Source organism: Nomascus leucogenys, chromosome 5 (assembly GCF_006542625.1).
Source record: "Nomascus leucogenys isolate Asia chromosome 5, Asia_NLE_v1, whole genome shotgun sequence".
In the NCBI taxonomy this organism is placed as follows: Eukaryota; Metazoa; Chordata; class Mammalia; order Primates; family Hylobatidae; genus Nomascus; species Nomascus leucogenys.
Genome location: NC_044385.1, coordinates 67,778,372 through 67,798,637, shown reverse-complemented (window position 1 = coordinate 67,798,637; position 20,266 = coordinate 67,778,372). Strand labels below are relative to the sequence as shown.

General features: G+C 40.3%; 1 protein-coding gene across 3 annotated transcripts in view; it reads left to right on the top strand.

The window, feature by feature from the left end:
• Positions 1-20,266, top strand: part of VWA8 (von Willebrand factor A domain containing 8) — a 424,992-nt gene that overhangs the window by 403,082 nt on the left and 1,644 nt on the right. For 2 of the 3 annotated variants that reach the window (XM_030813328.1, XM_003270024.4), the window contains 2 exons: positions 9,698-9,796; positions 18,045-18,283. In XM_030813328.1, coding sequence (XP_030669188.1) covers positions 9,698-9,796; positions 18,045-18,283 — 338 coding nt within the window. The remainder of the gene's footprint in view (positions 1-9,697; positions 9,797-18,044; positions 18,284-20,266) is intronic. The other variant, XM_030813329.1, reaches the window with a different exon arrangement.

The following is a 20,266-nucleotide window of genomic DNA, read 5'->3' as shown; positions in this document are numbered from 1 at the left end:
TTTTCTAGTTCTTTTAATTGTGATGTTAGGGTGTCAATTTTGGATCTTTCCTGCTTTCTCTTGTGGGCATTTAGTGCTATAAATTTCCCTCTACACACTGCTTTGAATGTGTCCCAGAGATTCTGGTATGTTGTGTCTTTGTTCTCGTTGGTTTCAAAGAACATCTTTATTTCTGCCTTCATTTCATTATGTACCCAGTAGTCATTCAGGAGCAGGTTGTTCAGTTTCCATGTAGTTGAGTGGTTTTGAGTGAGTTTCTTAATCCTGAGTTCTAGTTTGATTGCACTGTGGTCTGAGAGACAGTTTGTTATAATTTCTGTTCTTTTACATTTGCTGAGGAGAGCTTTACTTCCAACTATGTGGTCAATTTTGGAATAGGTGTGGTGTGGTGCTGAAAAAAAATGTATATTCTGTTGATTTGGGGTGGAGAGTTCTGTAGATGTCTATTAGGTCCACTTTGTGCAGAGCTGAGTTCAATTCCTGGATATCCTCGTTAACTTTCTGTCTCGTTGATCTGTCTGATGTTGACAGTGGGGTGTTAAAATCTCCCATTATTATTGTGTGGGAGTTTAAGTCCCTTTGTAGGTCACTCAGGACTTGCTTTATGAATCTGGGTGCTCCTGTGTTAGGTGCATATATATTTAGGATAGTTAGCTCTTCTTGTTGAATTGATCCCTTTACCATTATGTAACGGCCTTGTCTCTTTTGATCTTTGTTGGTTTAATGTCTATTTTATCAGAGACTAGGATTGCAACCCCTGCCTTTTTTTGTTTTCCATTTGCTTGATAGATCTTCCTCCATCCCTTTATTTGGAGTCTATGTGTGTCTCTGCACGTGAGATGGGTTTCCTGAATACAGCACACTGATGGGTCCTGACTCCTTATCCAGTTTGCCAGTCTGTGTCTTTTAATTGGAGCATTTAGCCCATTTACATTTAAAGTTAATATTGTTATGTGTGAATCTGATCCTGTCATTATGATGTTAGTTGGTTATTTTGCTCGTTAGTTGATGCAGTTTCTTCCTAGCCTCAATGGTCTTTACAATTTGGCATGTTTTTGCAGTGGCTGGTACCTGTTGTTCCTTTCCATGTTTAGTGCTTCCTTCAGGAGCTCTTTTAGGGCAGGCCTGGTGGTGACAAAATCACTCAGCATTTGCTTGTCTGTAAAGTATTTTATTTCTCCTTCACTTATGAAGCTTAGTTTGGCGGGATAGGAAATTCTGGGTTGAAAATTCTTTTCTTTAAGAATGTTGAATATCGGCCCCCACTCTCTTCTGGCTTGTAGAGTTTCTGCTGAGAGATCAGCTGTTAGTCTGATGGGCTTCCCTTTGTGGGTAACCCGACCTTTCTCTCTGGCTGCCCTTAACATTTTTTCCTTCATTTCAACTTTGGTGAATCTGACAATTATGTGTCTTGGAGTTGCTCTTCTCGAGGAGTATCTTTGTGGCATTCTCTGTATTTCCTGAATCTGAATGTTGGCCTGCCTTGCTAGATTGGGGAAGTTCTCCTGGATAATATCTTGCAGAGTGTTTTCCAACTTGGTTCCATTCTCCCTGTCACTTTCAGGTACACCAATCAGACGTAGGTTTGATCTTTTCACATAGTCCCATATTTCTTGGAGGCTTTGTTTGTTTCTTTTTATTCTTTTTTCTCTAAACTTCCCTTCTCACTTCATTTCATTCATTTCATCTTCCATCACTGATACCCTTTCTTCCAGTTGATCGCATAAGCTACCGAGACTTCTGCAATCTTCGTGTAGTTCTTGAAACTTGGCTTTCAGCTCCATCAGCTCCTTTAAGCCCTTCTCTCCATTGGTTATTCTAGTTATTCATTCTCCTAATTTTTTTTCAAAGTTTTTAACTTCTTTGCCATTGTTTTGAATTTCCTCCCGTAGCTCAGAGTAGTTTGATCGTCTGAAGCCTTCTTCTCTCAACTCGTCAAAGTCATTCTCCATCCAGCTTTGTTCCGTTGCTGGTGAGGGACTGTGTTCCTTTGGAGGAGGAGAGGTGCTCTGCTTTTTAGAGTTTCCAGTTTTTTGTTCTGTTTTTTCTCCATCTTTGTGGTTTTATCTACTTTTGGTCTTTAATGATGGTGACGTACAGATGGGTTTTTGGTGTGGATGTCCTTTCTATTTGTTAGTTTTCCTTCTACCAGACAGGACCCTCAGCTGCAGGTCTGTTGGAGTTTACTAGAGGTCCACTCCAGATCCTGTTTGTTTGGCTGGGTGTCAGCAGCGGTGGCTGCAGAACAGCGGATTTTCATGAGACCACAAATTCAGCTGTCTGATAGTTCCTCTGGAATTTTTGTCTCAGAGGAGTACCTGGCCGAGTGAGGTGTCAGTCTGTCCATATTGGGGGGTGCCTCCCAGTTAGGCTGCTCGGGGATCAGGGACCCACTTGAGGAGGCAGTCTGCCTGTTCTCAGATCTCCAGCTGCATGCTGGAAGAACCACTACTCTCTTCAAAGCTGTCAGACAGGGACATTTAAGTCTGCAGAGGTTCCTGCTGACTTTTTGTTTGTCTGTGCCCTGCCCCCAGAGGTGGAGCCTACAGAGGCAGGCAGGCCTCCTTGAGCTGTGGTGGGCTCCACCCAGTTCGAGCTTCCTGGCTGCTTTGTTTACCTAAGCAAGCCTGGGCAATGGTGGGTGTCCCTCCCCCAGCCTCTCTGCCGCCTTGCAGTTTGATCTCAGACTGCTGTGCTAGCATCAGCGAGACTCCGTGGGCATAGGACCCTCCGAGCCAGGTGCGGGACACAATCTCCTGGTGTGCTGTTTTCCAAGCCCATTGGAAAAGTGCAGTATTTAGGGTGGGAGTGACCCAATTTTCCAAGTGCCGTCTGTTACCCCTTTCTTTGACTAGGAAAGGGAACTCCCTGACCCCTTGCACTTCCCGAGTGAGGCAATGCCTCACCCTGCTTCGGCTCGCGCACAGTGCGCTTCACCGACTGTCCTGCACCCACTGTTTGGCACTCCCTAGTGAGATGAACCCGGTACCTCAAATGGAAATGCAGAAATCACCGGTCTTCTGTGTCACTCACGCTGGGAGCTGTAGACCGGAGCTGTTCCTATTCGGCCATCTTCTGTATCATTATGTTATGTGATCATATTCAACTGAATACTTTCATTTTCTCATTTGTGAAAGGCATAAAGGGAATAGGAATAACCAACAAAAGGATTTAATTTACTCAGAAAATAGAAAATTATGCATGAACAGAAGACAGTTTGAGGGGCTCCTAGAGAAAAATGTATATTCCATAGCCCAGAATGGCATCACACATGGGGTCATTAGGAATTCAGCAGTGTGATCTGAGATTCCCCAGCCCCAGTTTCAGACAGTTCTTAATGTTTTCTTCCTGCAGTTATCCCTCATTGTAAAGGTGTCTAGTCTGTATTTGCTTTGAAACCTTCAGAAGCCGCTGGCCTGTTCTGTGAGCTGGACTCTCCCTGTCTCTCTTGGCGTCTGCTTTGTGTTTTTTGTGTTTTGCTTGGCTTGAGCGCAGCTCTTGAGCCGTGGGTCATTACAGTCTAGGTCCCAGAGGCTCATTTGGAGTCAGCCTCTATTTTTTATTCCACATTATCATGACCTGTGCTAAACCACAGGGACCCTAGAGCAAGAATTACTAAGAAGGAAAGGTAATTCAGTGGCAAGACACATCTCTAAGCCATTTGGAGTGTTTAAAGTTTCTCATAATTGCTCCACCAACTGAATTCAGCTATTCCCGGGAATAGCATTCACAATAGGTCACTGAAGACTAGCGCAACATCATTTGCTTACAATCAGCATAAGCTCCTCTACTCTTGTAGTCGCACCATTCTTAGTGTTCATGTAGTGCTTCAAATTAAAGTGAAAAGTAGTAGAATAGTACTGTTTGTGTGAATCGTTGTCTTTTCATCAAGAAGCATTTTTTTTTCCTTAATCTTCATTCCAATTTGTTCCTTATGCTTTCTCCAAGCCCCTGGGAATGTTTTCACTGTAATCTTGAAATAGACCTCCTTTTCAAAGGCTCTTAATGGCTTAATTTTTTTTTCAAAGTACTCAATAATACCAAAGTTAGGTAACTATTTCTCCACTAAGCACTCAAATAGTGGAACCAGAAAAGAGATTTATTTCATTATTCAGAAGTTGCACTTGGAAAAAAAAGAAACTCAAACTTATTGTTTCTGTGAAGGCATATAAACCACATTCTAGGGCAGTGGTTTTCTAACAGTGTAACAAGAACCTTTGAAGGATGTTTGGAGGTGGAGGGGGGCAGTGAGTAGGCAGCACTTTTTGCCCCATCCCCCTCCATCCCCAATTCAACTACAACAATTTCACATGTATAGACAATGCATGATGTTTCATAAGCTGGGCTTTTGTGCAGTATTTCATTTGAAGGAAAGGGTTCCACTGCTAACAAATTTTTAAAGGAAAGGAAGAATTAGAAAGCCATTGTGTTAGGGATTATGTACTGGATTATTATTTCTCACAGGCTCTGAGAGCTTTCTTTCTGGAAAAGGTGCCATTGACCCTCAGATTTAGATGACTCACTCCTCCCTTGACAGAAGAAAACAAGGCATTAGGTGTTACCTAAAACTAAGAGAAACAGGCTTTTTCATTACAATTCTTAAACATACCATTAAGTTTATATAGAATTGGGGGGGGGGGGGGTAGGAATGGCCTTGGAAATTATTTTCGCCAACCTTTTTGTTTTACAGAAGAGAAAATGGAGATTCAAAGAGGTTCAATGCTTTTCCCAAGGTCACACCGTTACAGTGCAAAGCCAGCACTTCTGACTTCCACTTCAGGGCTCTTAGCTGATGTTTCATCCCTGTTTCTTATAGCCATTTTATCTCTGTTCAAGTTGGTTTTTTTAAACCGTAATTCAGGAGCAAGTGTGTCATTTATGTAAGGTACTCTGTCTTCTACCCTTGGCACCTCACCATCCAAGGGAAGTATAATAGACAAACTTTTCTCAAAGATACCTTGATCAGAAAGGCTGAGTTAACTCCCAGGAGGAAGTGGAAACATATGACTCACAAATCAGCACCTGCCAGGGAAATTTCTTCTATCAAGAACTTAATTCAGTATCTGTAATTAACCTCTTTCCAGTAGCTCAGGAATGTTTCACAGGTTTAGAAATGGAGACCAGTCATCCTATCAGTTTAGGCTGTGAATAAATTCTTATCGCTACATGGAGATTGGACCAAAGGAGGTCGTACATACTTTTCTGAGTCCATTCAAACAAGAATTCAGAATTGATTCAATTGTGGATGTAGAAATATTGGCCAACCCAACCATTCAAAAACTTAAGTAGAGATGGGAGGGGAGCGTAGCTGGGGAAGTAGTTATTTCTCTGTAGTAAAAACACTGGGCCGGGTACAGTGGTTCATGCCTATAATTCCACTTTGGGAGGCCAAGGCAGGTTTATTGCTTGAGCCCAGGAGTTCAAAACCACATGTGCAATGTAGCAAGGCCCCGTCTCTACAAAAAAATACAAAAATTAGCCAGCTGTGGCGGCGTATGCCTGTGGTCCCAGCTACTCAGGAGGCTGAAATGAGAGGATTACTTGAGCCCAGGAGGTTGAGGCTGCAGTGAGCTGTGATCGTACCAGTGCATTCCAGTCTGGCCAGTGAGCAAGACCCTGTCTCAAAAGAAAACCAAAAAATAAAAACAACCAAAATGGATTTAGTGTCAGAAAACCTGGGATTTAACCAACACGCTTACGAAAGTCTGTTAGTCTCTCTAAGAATCAATTTCTGCATTTGTGACATAAGGATAACACTTACCCCAAAGCTTGTAGAGAAAATCAAAATGAGATGAGATACATGGAAGCCCTTTGTAAACTGTAACGAACTGTAATGTCAATAAGTGTATTGTCCTATTCTTTCAATGATCCTGGGAGGTGGTAAAACAGATACTACCCTGTGTTTTCAGAGAGGTTAAGTGATTTACAAGCATACAGTGTTAGAGACTTTCTAAGCCATCATTGTTTACAAGGTAGAAACAAGGTTTAGAGAGGTTAAGTGATTTTTCTCTAAGTCAAAAAGCTTGTTAACGTCAGAGCCAAGTCTAGAATCCTTGACCTTTCAGTACATTATTCTTTTCACGTTGACTTACATGATACGAAGAAAGGTTAGCCAGCTAATGCTATAGGTTATTACATAACTAACACTAGGGTTCCACTGGCATTTCTCTTGACTTTTTAAATCACATATTTATCTTGTGATCCTGTGTAGCCCACAGTTAGTGGCACCATCTGAGAATGGTGTATTTATATTTCTAGAAGGACATGAGAATTTTACATCTAGTAGTTTTAATAAATAGCCTTAGATGATTGTCTTGTACCTACTTACAATGTGGCTGCATAATAAAGCATAGCATCTCCTAAAGCCAGCAAATGGTTGTCCATCCTAATAGAAATTTACACATAAATCTTATTCATCAAATTGCTAATAGCACTTTGTCCTATACATTCTAAACATTGTAAATCATCATTCTTATTTGATGATAAACCACAACTTTGACCAAAATTTCAGCATTTGTTTTTGTTTGTTATACTTTTCTCTAAATGAACAACACTTCCAAAAGAAAATATAGCAAAGGGACATTTAAACAGATTTCTAAAGCAAAAAAGTATTTAAATTGGTCCTCTGCAGTTCAGGCTTTTCTTTACTACTGTGGCTTAATATTTATGTTAAATGCTAAATGTGAGACTGCACAGAGTTTTCAGGAATGCTCTGAAAAGTGCAGAAATCATGATCATAAAAATTTTGAGCTCACAAAAAATTCTGATCTAAATGTTAGGCGGTTTGATAATGACAGTGAGGATCTTGTTTATTGACTCCTGTGGCTCCTACATGGAAGCATGCTCAAGGCCCTATCAAGTTGGATTTCATGATCATCGCAGAAACAAGATCAGGTGAATGGCAGATTTAGGAGTTAGAAAATGGAAATGAATGAGAGTATGCATCTTTTCCATTAGCCCACACAATTTCCAGGATTAGCAAATCACCATTTATAAACTATGTTGGAATCCTTGGATAGCAGATACTAGATAATTTTGATGGAGGAGTATTGCTGGTAATGGAAGCTTAATATAATCTGCAGTAACGCTAGGGAATGGTCCACATTTGGATGTACTTTAGATTCCTCCCAAGCATTTTATTGACTTTTGGGCCACAGAATAATCCTCAAACCCATCTGGAAGATGAGAAACCAGGGCCTGCAAACTATTTTATAAGCTCCATCCTGTCGCTTAGGTGTCTTCTCAAGCCTTTGCAGTACTCACCAGGCACAGACAAAGGCTGGTCTTTCTGCAAGTAGCACTTTCCTTACCACAAATAAAGAAGAGATGAGAAAGAAAAAGGAAGGGAAAAAAAGAAGAAAGAAAGGGAAGAGGGAAGAAGGAAGAAACAGAAGTATACAACCCACCTTTCTTTGTCTCATTTGCCTAGAAAAGTATAGTATATTTTTTTTCTCCTGGGCATATATTTAAATGATAGATAGATATATCAGTCACACAATCAAATGACAGATGGATGGTTGCTAAAATATTTCTGAAGGTTTTAATCAGCCAGTATCTTGTTTTAATAAAAGACCAGCTAAAAACTGTATTTGTTGACTGCCCTTTGGCCAGTTACATTGACCCTGTGACAGACCATATGATCAAAGATTTCTATAGTCTCATTCACTGTCATCTAATTAGAAAGAACTCTAGCCATCAGTTAAAAGAGAGGGTAAAGTCAAACACATTCATAGCCATCTTACCTCAGCCCAATATAAGAAACCTAGTTCCATGTCAGGGAACTGATCTTATTCCCTCATGCGTAAGATCCTGTTTAGCAGATTACTTCACCAGCCCATAATGAAAGCAACCTGCCTGGCACCTTCTCAGGAGAACTTTCCACTCTTGACTACAAACAGTTCCTGCCATGACCATTGTCAAATCAGTCGGGGCCTCCCTGGAGTGTGCTTCCATGGAAGGATTATGCAAGCTCTCTCCACATCTGTGCCAATCCTACCACTGAACCCATGGATGACCTTAGTCAAGCCTATGCTGAAGCCAGACATTTCCTATCCTGAGCAATTTCTAACAGCTGAGCTGAGCTGCTTTTAGTTTCAGTTTTTATTTGGTACCTTTTCACTCTATTGATAGCAAACTATACTAAGAATATTTTTTTTTTCTTATATGGAATGTGTTACATCATTAGAAATCATTTACCTTTTTAATGCATTGATAAATTTCCTTCACTATTCTTTTATATTTAAACCAGGCACAGAATAATCTCCCACCATCTCACCCCCACCCATGGCTCCACTCTGGCCCTCTTCTGAGCATGACCTTCCCATGAGGTGAGGTGTCTATGGGGCCAAAGGGCCTTTAAAGCCTGTTTCTAGATCATGCTCCTGGTACCTGGGATCCCCAACTATCCTCATCAAATGACCTCAAGCCTGCTTCCAAGTCCTGCATGGGCCTCTTTCCTAAGTCCATCTTCCTAGGACAGACTGGCCAATTGTGTGAGCACCCCAAAGTCTGAGAGGTGGGCAGGGGGTAACTGTTGTTTATGATGGAGTGATGGAGTATGGATGTCAGCACTGGGTGTCCACACACATGCATTTGAGGTACCTCGTGGGGTGGGACAGAGTCAGCTATGAAAAGAGAAGGGCATGGGCTATGTGGGCCAGGGGCTATCACTGCCCATGTGACCATGTTCTAGCACAGAACTTCCAGGAACCCAAGTATTTGAAATTTGGCCCTGGCTTTCCAGGTTATTATAACGTATATTTTATCAAAGTGGGAGGACAGAACATGTTTTATGTAACAGTTGGTAGCCTGATGTATAGCTTTTACATATTTAGACATCATATATAGGCCTCCACTTATTCCCTCCTTGGGATAACTGTTAGGTCTTCACCCCTAGCCACATCTCTCCCCCAGGACACAAGTTCAGCATATCTATAATGGGACTCATCTTCCCCCGGAAACCCTTCTTCTCACTTCCTATTTTTGCATAATAACAATTTCAACCAAATTTTTTCTGTTTCTTTCCATTTAAAACACAGCAGTTTCAGTTATGTTATGGATTGTTGTTTGTCAGCTAGCATGGGCTAACCACCATTTATCCCATGATTGCTGAGGGGGAAAAATGCATTCCAGCTTCAAACAGCTTATTTGTAGAAGAATGTAGCCCACATGCAAGGGGAAAGCTTCTTATTGCCCCAACTTGATTGCAAACTCTCTTACAGCGTTTGTGCAATAAACATGCTAGGCACTGTCTTAGATTCTAGAAATTCAAAGAGAAATAAGCTGTGGCCTCACCTTCAAATAACTCACCATTTTAAAAGGAACATACATGAAAAGAAATAACTGCAATGTTATTTGTAGAGCAATGGCTCTACAACACCTAGAGTATGTGCAACTCAAAATTGGAGGGAACTACCTCACCCCAATTATAGTTTACCTCAGACCCCAGACTTTTTTTTCCAGACTCTGTGAAAGGGTTGCACTTGACTCCCAGCTCTAGCCTTTCTCAGTAGACAGGAGTTTCTCATGTACATAGTGAGATTAGAGAATTAAACACACATCTGTCTCACTGCATTTCTTTATGGCCATATGTTGAGCAACTTTGGACAATAATGGTCCAAAGAGTTGAACATTAAAGAGCTAATGACTGTTCTTTTGTGGAGAAAAGTTTATAACTTTCTGGTTCTCTTGCATGTAGTATGACATCGTTGGACACTCTGGAGATGGCTACAACATTGGCCTGGTTCCAATTAACAAAATCCCCAAGGACAATAAGCAAAGACTAGAAATTCTGAAGGTAAATATATTTTGTTACCTCTGTATTATGAAAGCTTCTATCAGATTAGGTAAAGACTAAAAAGATTCATTGAAGAAGCAGCAGATACACAGGAAAGAAAAAAACTGTATCACAGACATTCAAGTATTGAACTGAGAAAACACCCATCATGCCTAAAATCCTTTTCTCCACCATGTAAAATTTAAAATTTGTCCCCTACATATTTTTAGGACACTTGGATTTAGATTGGGATTCTACAACCTGGGCCCCCTTGTATGTCCTATATGGCTCTTCTCAGCCCCTACATGTGCAGTAGAAGGAAAAGAATGACCCCTTTTAAAATTTTATTCCAATAGTTTTTGGGGTACGGGTGGTTTTTAGTTATATGGATGAGTTCTTTAGTGGTGAATTTTGAGATAGTGTACCCATCACCCGAGCAGTGTACACTGTACCCAATATGTAGTCTTTTATCCCTCACTCCCCTGAGAACCTCCCCCACCTTAGTCCCCAAAGTCCATTATATCACTCTTATGTCTTTGTATCCTCATAGCTTAGCTCCCACCTGTAAGTGAGAACATACAGTATTTGGTTTTCCATTCCTGAGTTACTTCCCTTAGAATAATGGCCTCCAGCTCCATCCAAGTTGCTGCAAATGCCATTATTTTATTCAGTTTTATGGCTGAGTAGTATTCCATGGTGTATATATACCACATTTTCTTTATCACTCATTGGTTGACGGACACTTAGGTTGGTTCCATATCATTGCAATTGCTAATTGTGCTTCTATAAACATGTGTGTATGTGTCTTTTTTATATTGATATAATGACTTCTTTTCCTTTGGGTAGATACCTGTTAATGGGATTACTGGATTGAATGGTAGACCTACTTTAGTTCTTTAAGGACCTTCCATACTGTTTTCCATAGTGGTTGTACTAATTTACATTCCCACCAGCAGTATAAATGTTCCCTTTTCACCACATCCACATATTTGGCTTTATTTCTGGGTTCTCTATTCTGTCTCATTGGTCTACGTGCCTATTTTTATACCAGTACCATGCTGTTTTGGTAACTATAGCGTTAGTATAATTTAAAGCCCTGTAATGTGATGCCTTCAGATTTGTTGCTTTTGCTTAGTATTGCTTTGGCTATCTGGGCTCTTTTTTGGTTCCATGTGAATTTTAGGATTGTTTTTTCTAGTTCTTTGAAAAATAATGATGATATTTTGTTGGGAATTACATTGAACCTGTTGATTGCTTTGAGCAGTATGGTCATTTTCACAATGTTGATTCTCCTCATCTATGAGCATTGGATGTGTTTCCATTTGTTTGTGTCATCTGTGATTTCTTTCATCAGTGTTTTGTAGTATTCCTTGTAGAGCTCTTTTACCTCATTGGTTAAGTATATTCCTAGGGTTTTGTGTGTGTACAGCTATTGTAAAAGAGATTGAGTTCTTGATTTGATTCTCAGCTTGGTAATTGTTGGCATATAGCAGTGTTACTGCTTTGTGTATATTGATTTTGTAACCTGAGACTTTACTGAATTCATTTATCAGATTTTAGGGTTTTCTGGATATACAATCATATCACTGGTGAGCAGAATGACCGCTTTTAGAGTGCTCTGTGTCCCCAATTTTATGTATAATTGATTTCACACACTTAAGCCTGCAACAGAAAAATGCACATCACAATTTTAAGTCAATTTCCTCCATCGTTATTGATGTGAGTACAATGTTTTTAGTATTATAACTTTCTTTATTGGAAACTCAACTTATTCCTTATTTTCCTCCTGTGTCATCTGCATCCTCCAATGTGATACCAAGTTTTATATTTTCTTATATTTTCTCACTTTAAGTGGAAGCTTGCACTTCCACTTAAAACTAAGTGCCCACTGTGATACTTTTGGAATGATTCCTATATCTAATGAAATTCTTTGCCAGATACAAATATCACTGTATACTGTTGTCACTCAAATATGCAAATTAAATAGAACTAACTTAGAATGTACTACTCATGGGTAATAATTGGTATGTATGCATGCTCATGGTCAATAGAAAAATAATCATATGGGCCGAATAGGAACAGCTCCAGTCTACAGCTCCCAGCCTGAGCGACACAGAAGACGGGTGATTTCTGCATTTCTGTTTGAGGTGCCGGTTTCATCTCACTAGGGAGCGCCAAACAGTGGGTGCAGGACAGTCAGTGAAGTGCACTGTGCACGAGCCGAAGCAGGGCAAGGCATTGCCTCACTCGGGAAGTGCAAGGGGTCAGGGAGTTCCCTTTCCTAGTCAAAGAAAGGGGTAACAGACAGCACCTGGAATATCGGGTCAGTCCCACCCTAATACTGCGCTTTTCCAACAGGCCTGGAAAACAGCACACTAGGAGATTGTGTCCCGCACCTGGCTCGGAGGGTCCTATGCCCACGGAGTCTCGCTGATTGCTAGCACAGCAGTCTGAGATCAAGCTGCAAGGCGGCAGCGAGGCTAGGGGAGGGACGCCCGCCATTGCCCAGGCTTGCTTAGGTAAACAAAGCAGCCAGGAAGCTCGAACTGGGTGGAGCCCACCACAGCTCAAGGAGGCCTGCCTGCCTCTGTAGGCTCCACCTCTGGGGGCAGGGCACAGACAAACAAAAAGCCACCAGGAACCTCCACAGACTTAAATGTCCCTGTCTGACTGACAGCTTTGAAGAGAGTAGCGGTTCTCCCAGCATGCAGCTGGAGATCTGAGAACGGACAGACTGCCTCCTAAAGTGGGTCCCTCACCCCTGAGCAGCCTAATTCGGAGGCACCCCCCCAGTAGGGACAGACTGACACCTCACTCGGCTGGGTACTCCTCTGAGACAAAACTTCCAGAGGAACTATCAGACAGCTGAATTTGTGGTCTCACGAAAATCCGCTGTTCTGCAGCCACCGCTGCTGACACCCAGCCAAACAGGATCTGGAGTGGACCTCTAGTAAACTCCAACAGACCTGCAGCTGAGGGTCCTGTCTGGTAGAAGGAAAACTAACAAATAGAAAGGACATCCACACCAAAAACCCATCTGTACATCACCATCATCAAAGACCAAAAGTAGATAAAACCACAAAGATGGGGAAAAAACAGAGCAGAAAAACTGGAAACTCTAAAAAGCAGAGCACCTCTCCTCTTCCAAAGGAATACAGTCCCTCACCAGCAACGGAACAAAGCTGGATGGAGGATGACTTTGATGAGTTGAGAGAAGAAGGCTTCAGATGATCAAACTACTCTGAGCTACGGGAGGAAATTCAAAACAATGGCAAAGAAGTTAAAAACTTTGAAAAAAAATTAGAAGAATGGATAACTAGAATAACCAATGGAGAGAAGGGCTTAAAGGAGCTGATGGAGCTGAAAGCCAAGTTTCGAGAACTACACGAAGATTGCAGAAGCCTCAGTAGCAGATGCGATCAACTGGAAGAAAGGGTATCGCTGATGGAAGATGAAATGAATGAAATGAAGTGAGAAGGGAAGTTTAGAGAAAAAAGAATAAAAAGAAATGAACAAAGCCTCCAAGAAATTTGGGACTATGTGAAAAGACCAAACCTACGTCTGATTGGTGTACCTGAAAGTGACAGGGAGAATGGAACCAAGTTGGAAAACACTCTGCAAGATATTATCCAGGAGAACTTCCCCAATCTAGCAAGGCAGGCCAACATTCAGATTCAGGAAATACAGAGAATGCCACAAAGATACTCCTCGAGAAGAGCAACTCCAAGACACATAATTGTCAGATTCACCAAAGTTGAAATGAAGGAAAAAATGTTAAGGGCAGCCAGAGAGAAAGGTCGGGTTACCCACAAAGGGAAGCCCATCAGACTAACAGCTGATCTCTCAGCAGAAACTCTACAAGCCAGAAGAGAGTGGGGGCCGATATTCAACATTCTTAAAGAATTTTCAACCCAGAATTTCATATCCAGCCAAACTAAGCTTCATAAGTGAAGGAGAAATAAAATACTTTACAGACAAGCAAATGCTGAGTGATTTTGTCACCACCAGGCCTGCCCTAAAAGAGCTCCTGAAGGAAGCACTAAACATGGAAAGGAACAACCGGTACCAGCCACTGCAAAAACATGCCAAATTGTAAAGACCATTGAGGCTAGGAAGAAACTGCATCAACTAACGAGCAAAATAACCAACTAACATCATAATGACAGGATCAGATTCACACATAACAATATTAACTTTAAATGTAAATGGGCTAAATGCTCCAATTAAAAGACACAGACTGGCAAACTGGATAAGGAGTCAGGACCCATCAGTGTGCTGTATTCAGGAAACCCATCTCACATGCAGAGACACACATAGACTCCAAATAAAGGGATGGAGGAAGATCTATCAAGCAAATGGAAAACAAAAAAAGGCAGGGGTTGCAATCCTAGTCTCTGATAAAATAGACATTAAACCAACAAAGATCAAAAGAGACAAAGAAGGCCATTACATAATGGTAAAGGGATCAATTCAACAAGAAGAGCTAACTATCCTAAATATATATGCACCTAACACAGGAGCACCCAGATTCATAAAGCAAGTCCTGAGTGACCTACAAAGGGACTTAAACTCCCACACAATAATAATGGGAGATTTTAACACCCCACTGTCAACATCAGACAGATCAACGAGACAGAAAGTTAACGAGGATATCCAGGAATTGAACTCAGCTCTGCACAAAGTGGACCTAATAGACATCTACAGAACTCTCCACCCCAAATCAACAGAATATACATTTTTTTTCAGCACCACACCACACCTATTCCAAAATTGACCATATAGTTGGAAGTAAAGCTCTCCTCAGCAAATGTAAAAGAACAGAAATTATAACAAACTGTCTCTCAGACCACAGTGCAATCAAACTAGAACTCAGGATTAAGAAACTCACTCAAAACCACTCAACTACATGGAAACTGAACAACCTGCTCCTGAATGACTACTGGGTACATAATGAAATGAAGGCAGAAATAAAGATGTTCTTTGAAACCAACGAGAACAAAGACACAACATACCAGAATCTCTGGGACACATTCAAAGCAGTGTGTAGAGGGAAATTTATAGCACTAAATGCCCACAAGAGAAAGCAGGAAAGATCCAAAATTGACACCCTAACATCACAATTAAAAGAACTAGAAAAGCAAGAGCAAACACATTCAAAAGCTAGCAGAAGGCTAGAAATAACTAAAATCAGAGCAGAACTGAAGGAAATAGAGACACAAAAAACCCTTCAAAAAATTAATGAATCCAGGAGCTCGTTTTTTGAAAAGATCAACAAAACTGATAGACCGCTAGCAAGATTAATAAAGAGAAAAGAAAGAAGAATCAAACAGATGCAATAAAAAGTGAAAAAGGGGATATCACCACCGATCCCACAGAAATACAATCTACCATCAGAGAATACTACAAACACCTCTATGCAAATAAACTAGAAAATCTAGAAGAAATGGATAAATTCCTCGACAAATACACCCTCCCAAGACTAAACCAGGAAGAAGTTGAATCTCTGAATAGACCAATAACAGGCTCTGAAGTTGTGGCAATAATCAATAGCTTACCAACCAAAAAGAGTCCAGGACCTGATGGATTCACAGCCGAATTCTACCAGAGGTACAAGGAGGAACTGGTACCATTCCTTCTGAAACTATTCCAATCAATAGAAAAACAGGGAATCCTCCCTAACACATTTTATGAGGCCAGCATCGTCCTGATACCAAAGCCTGGCAGAGACACAACCAAAAAAGAGAATTTCAGACCAATATCCTTGATGAACATTGATGCAAAAATCCTCAATAAAATACTGGCAAACCGAATCCAGCAGCACATCAAAAAGCTTATACACCATAATCAAGTGGGCTTCATCCCTGGGATGCAAGGCTGGTCAACATACGCAAATCAATAAATGTAATCCAGCATATAAACAGAACCAAAGACAAAAACCACATGATTATCTCAATAGATGCAGAAAAGGCCTTTGACAAAATTCAACAACCCTTCCTGCTAAAAACGCTCAGTAAATTAGGTATTGATGGGACGTAGCTCAAAATAATAAGAGCTATCTATGACAAACCCACAGCCAATATCATACTGAATGGGCGAAAACTGGAAGCATTCCCTTTGAAAACTGGCACAAGACAGGGATGCCCTCTCTCATCACTCCTATTCAACATAGTGCTGGAAGTTCTGGCCAGGGCAATCAGGCAGGAGAAGGAAATAAAGGGTATTCAATTAGGAAAAGAGGAAGCCAAATCGTCCCTGTTTGCAGATGACATGATTGTATATCTAGAAAACTCCATTGTCTCAGTCCAAAATCTCCTTAAGCTGATTAGCAACTTCAGCAAAGTCTCAGGATACAAAATCAATGTACAAAAATCACAAGCATTCTTGTACACCAATAACAGACAAACAGAGAGCCAAATCATGAGTGAACTCCCATTCACAATTGCTTCAAAGAGAATAAAATACCTAGGAATCCAACTTACAAGGGATGTGAAGGACCTCTTCAAGGAGAACTACAAACCACTGCTTAATGAAATAAAAGAGGATACAAACAAATGGAAGAACATTCCATGCTCATGGGTTGGAAGAATCAATATCGTGAAAATGGCCATACTGCCCAAGGTAATTTATAGATTCAATGCCATCCCCATCAAGCTACCAAAGACTTTCTTCACAGAATTGGAAAAAACTACTTTAAAGTTCATATGGAACCAAAAAAGAGCCCGCATCGCCAAGTCAATCCTAAGCCAAAAGAACAAAGCTGGAGGCATCACGCTACCTAACTTCAAACTATACTACAAGGCTACAGTAACCAAAACAGCATGGTACTGGTACCACAACAGAGACATAGATCAATGGAACAGAACAGAGCCCTCAGAAATGATGCCGCATATCTACAACTATCTGATCTTTGACAAACCTGACAAAAACAAGAAATGGGGAAAGGATTCCCTATTTAATAAATGGTGCTGGGAAAACTGGCTAGCCATATGTAGAAAGCTGAAACTGGATCCCTTCCTTACTCCTTATACAAAAATTAATTCAAGATGGATTAAAGACTTAAATGTTAGACCTAAAACCATTAAAATCCTACAAGAAAACCTAGGCAATACATTCAGGACATAGGCATGGGCAAGGACTTCATGTCTAAAACACCAAAAGCAATGGCAACAAAAGCCAAAATTGACAAATGGGATCTAATTAAACTAAAGAGCTTCTGCACAGCAAAAGAAACTACCATCAGAGTGAACAGGCAACCTACAGAATGGGAGAAAATTTTTGCAACCTACTCATCTGACAAAGGGCTAATATCCAGAATCTACAATGAACTCAAACAAATTTACAAGAAAAAAACAAACAATCCCATCAAAAAGTGGGCAAAGGACATGAACAGACACTTCTCAAAAGAAGACATTTATGCAGCCAAAAAACACATGAAGAAATGCTCATCATCACTGGCCATCAGAGAAATGCAAATCAAAACCACATGAGATACCATCTCACACCAGTTAAAATGGCCATCATTAAAAATCAGGAAACAACAGGTGCTGGAGAGGATGTGGAGAAATAGGAAACTTTTACACTGTTGGTGGGACTGTAAACTAGTTCAACCATTGTGGAAGTCAGTGTGGCGATTCCTCAGGGATCTCGAACTAGAAATACCATTTGACCCAGCCATCCCATTACTGGGTATATACCCAAAGGACTATAAATCATGTTGCTATAAAGACACATGCACACGTATGTTTATTGCAGCACTATTCACAATAGCAAAGACTTGGAACCAACCCAAATGTCCAACAACGATAGACTGGATTAAGAAAATGTGGCACATCTACACCATGGAATACTATGCAGCCACAAAAAGAGGATGAGTTCATGTACTTTGCAGGGACATGGATGAAACTGGAAAACATCATTCTCAGTAAACTATCGCAAGGACAAAAAACCAAACACCGCATGTTCTCACTCATAGGTGGGAATTGAACAGTGAGAACTCATGGACACAGGAAGGGGAACATCACACTCCAGGGACTGTTGTGGGGTTGGGGGAGGGGGGAGGGACAGCATTAGGAGATATACCTAATGCTAAATGACGAGTTAATCGCTGCAGGAAGTCAACACGGCACATGGATACATATGTAACGAACCTGCACATTGTGCACATGTACCCTAAAACCTAAAGTATAATAATTTAAAAAGAAAAATAATCATATTTGTTAAAAAAAAAGTTTCTCACCCATGGCTTTTGTGCAACTTCTCTTACCTCCAGACAATGCATGCCCACTCTCAGTTCTGCATGAGTGGGGACCACACGTTAGAAGGGACAGAACATGCCATCAAGGAAATTGTCAAAGAAGAAGCTGATGAGTACTTTGTCATCGTCTTGAGTGATGCAAATCTGTCACGATATGGAATACATCCTGCTAAGTTTGCTCAAATCCTCACAAGAGACCCTCAAGTAAATGCTTTTGCCATTTTTATTGGCTCTTTAGGTGATCAAGCAACCAGGTAGGTGTCATCTGAGCATACAGAAAAGGGCGGATACAGAGATACTAAGTAGCTAACACATGCTGTTTTATAGGCTTAGCACCATGAGGGACAGTGAGGCAGATGGAGGAAAAACAGAAACTAGAGTTGCTAGCCTCAAGGGGTTTATAATCTAGTTGAGGGGATAAATTCTAGCTTTTGTTTAGATGAACAATAATAATTTTAAATTAATTATTTTTTAGTTTATATTTAAGCCACTAATAAATCATTAACAAATTGATTTGTCACTAATAAGTTGGATAGTATTTTATACATATGGCACTTTATATCAAGCTCCTAAGCTCAGGCTAATCATTTTGTGTTCAAATCATATTAAAAATCATGAACATCTACTATTTTCCTAGCATAGGAGATAGGGTGTGTGTGTGTGTATGTGTGTGTGTGTGTGTGTGTGTATGAATGTCTATACATATGTAGACATATATATACACACATATGTATTACATCCCCATAGAGACATCGCCTACATATATGCATGCCTGTATATATATATAGACACACTCACATGTATCCCTTCTTACTGCTGGAGAGACAAGGCAGGTGAAACACCTGGCGACAACATAAGATAATATACATATAGTTAGATACTACACTGAATATACTAAATATTCAATAGAGAATCTTATGATCAGACAATAAATACCAGTGGGTATGATCTGAAAGGGGAGATCTGGAAACAGTTTCATAACTTGAACACACTTTTATCTTTTTGAATTAGAAACAGAAAGAGCTCATGGTTTTTCTGTGTTTAAAATACCTGTAAGAAACACAAAACACCAGTGAAAGTAATCTTAAAAAAAAAAAAAATCCCTGCCTAAAGCACAAAGGGCCTACCTTTTTGTTATTCCACTCCTTTTACTTGTCATATTCTGTGACTGGAAATGTTTTAATATCCAAAATGCTAGCAGCTTTTTCTCTTTCTATTCCCTTTCCCCTGCTGCAAGGTTGCAGAGTGTGGTTGAGAACAGACTTAATATCATGTAGTTACAGTCATTTTATGACATGAGTTTGCATTCTTCTTAGTTTTTACAAGTTAGCGCTTTGCATCTTTTAGAACCTCCACATCCTCAAACACAAACTATGCCTTTTCCACCCAGGTTTTCCTCAGCATCAGCCCAGTATTAGGCAGACAACAAGCTCAACAAATACTAGTTGAGATGAAATGGCTATTTTGTCTTTCTAGTGAACAGATCCTGCTTGAATACTTAAGAAAGCACAATAATACCCTTGTGGTTTCCTAGGGAAATGGTCCAACATCCACTGGCAAAAGATATGTTGCAGAATTAGCTGGCTTACCAGGCATGCCAAATATACGATACTACACAGGACGGTTGAATTTTATTAAATGTCATCCCAAAGCCAGACTTCACTGGCACAGTGAAAGAAGGCGTTCTTTTGAAGAGAACTGTGTCTTACAGTTTTGTTGCCTTCAAAATGGCCTTTTGTTCCAAATGATAAATTAGTATTTAAAAAATTATCGTAACTTCAATGACATGTTATTTTTAAGGATAATTCAAATCAAAACCCATTATAAGTTTTTAAAAATTTACTTAAAAATGAGTTGGAAAAAATTTTGTAAGCCTGTATAACCTCAGTGTCATTGAAGCAGTAATTGGACAATCCAGATCGCATTTCACATTGTGTGATGTGGACCAGAAAAAAGAGAGGCAAAGAGAGAGAGAAAGAACCACTCAGGGTTTGGCTGGGCAGCATTTTTAGAGGCCTGTTTTCTAAGGAAGGAAAAGCACTTAGAAATACAGTGTGAGGTCAACATATTTGCTAGACCCAGGAGGTGAGCTGATTCCATATGAATCCCTATGGCTCTGCTATACCAAAAGAATATGAAATACCAAGAAACGGCAGTAAAGAAAGGAAGAAAATTTTTTCTTTTCAAATTCGCTGACTTTCTCACTGAAAAGACCTTTCTTTCAGTTCCCTGCTTTT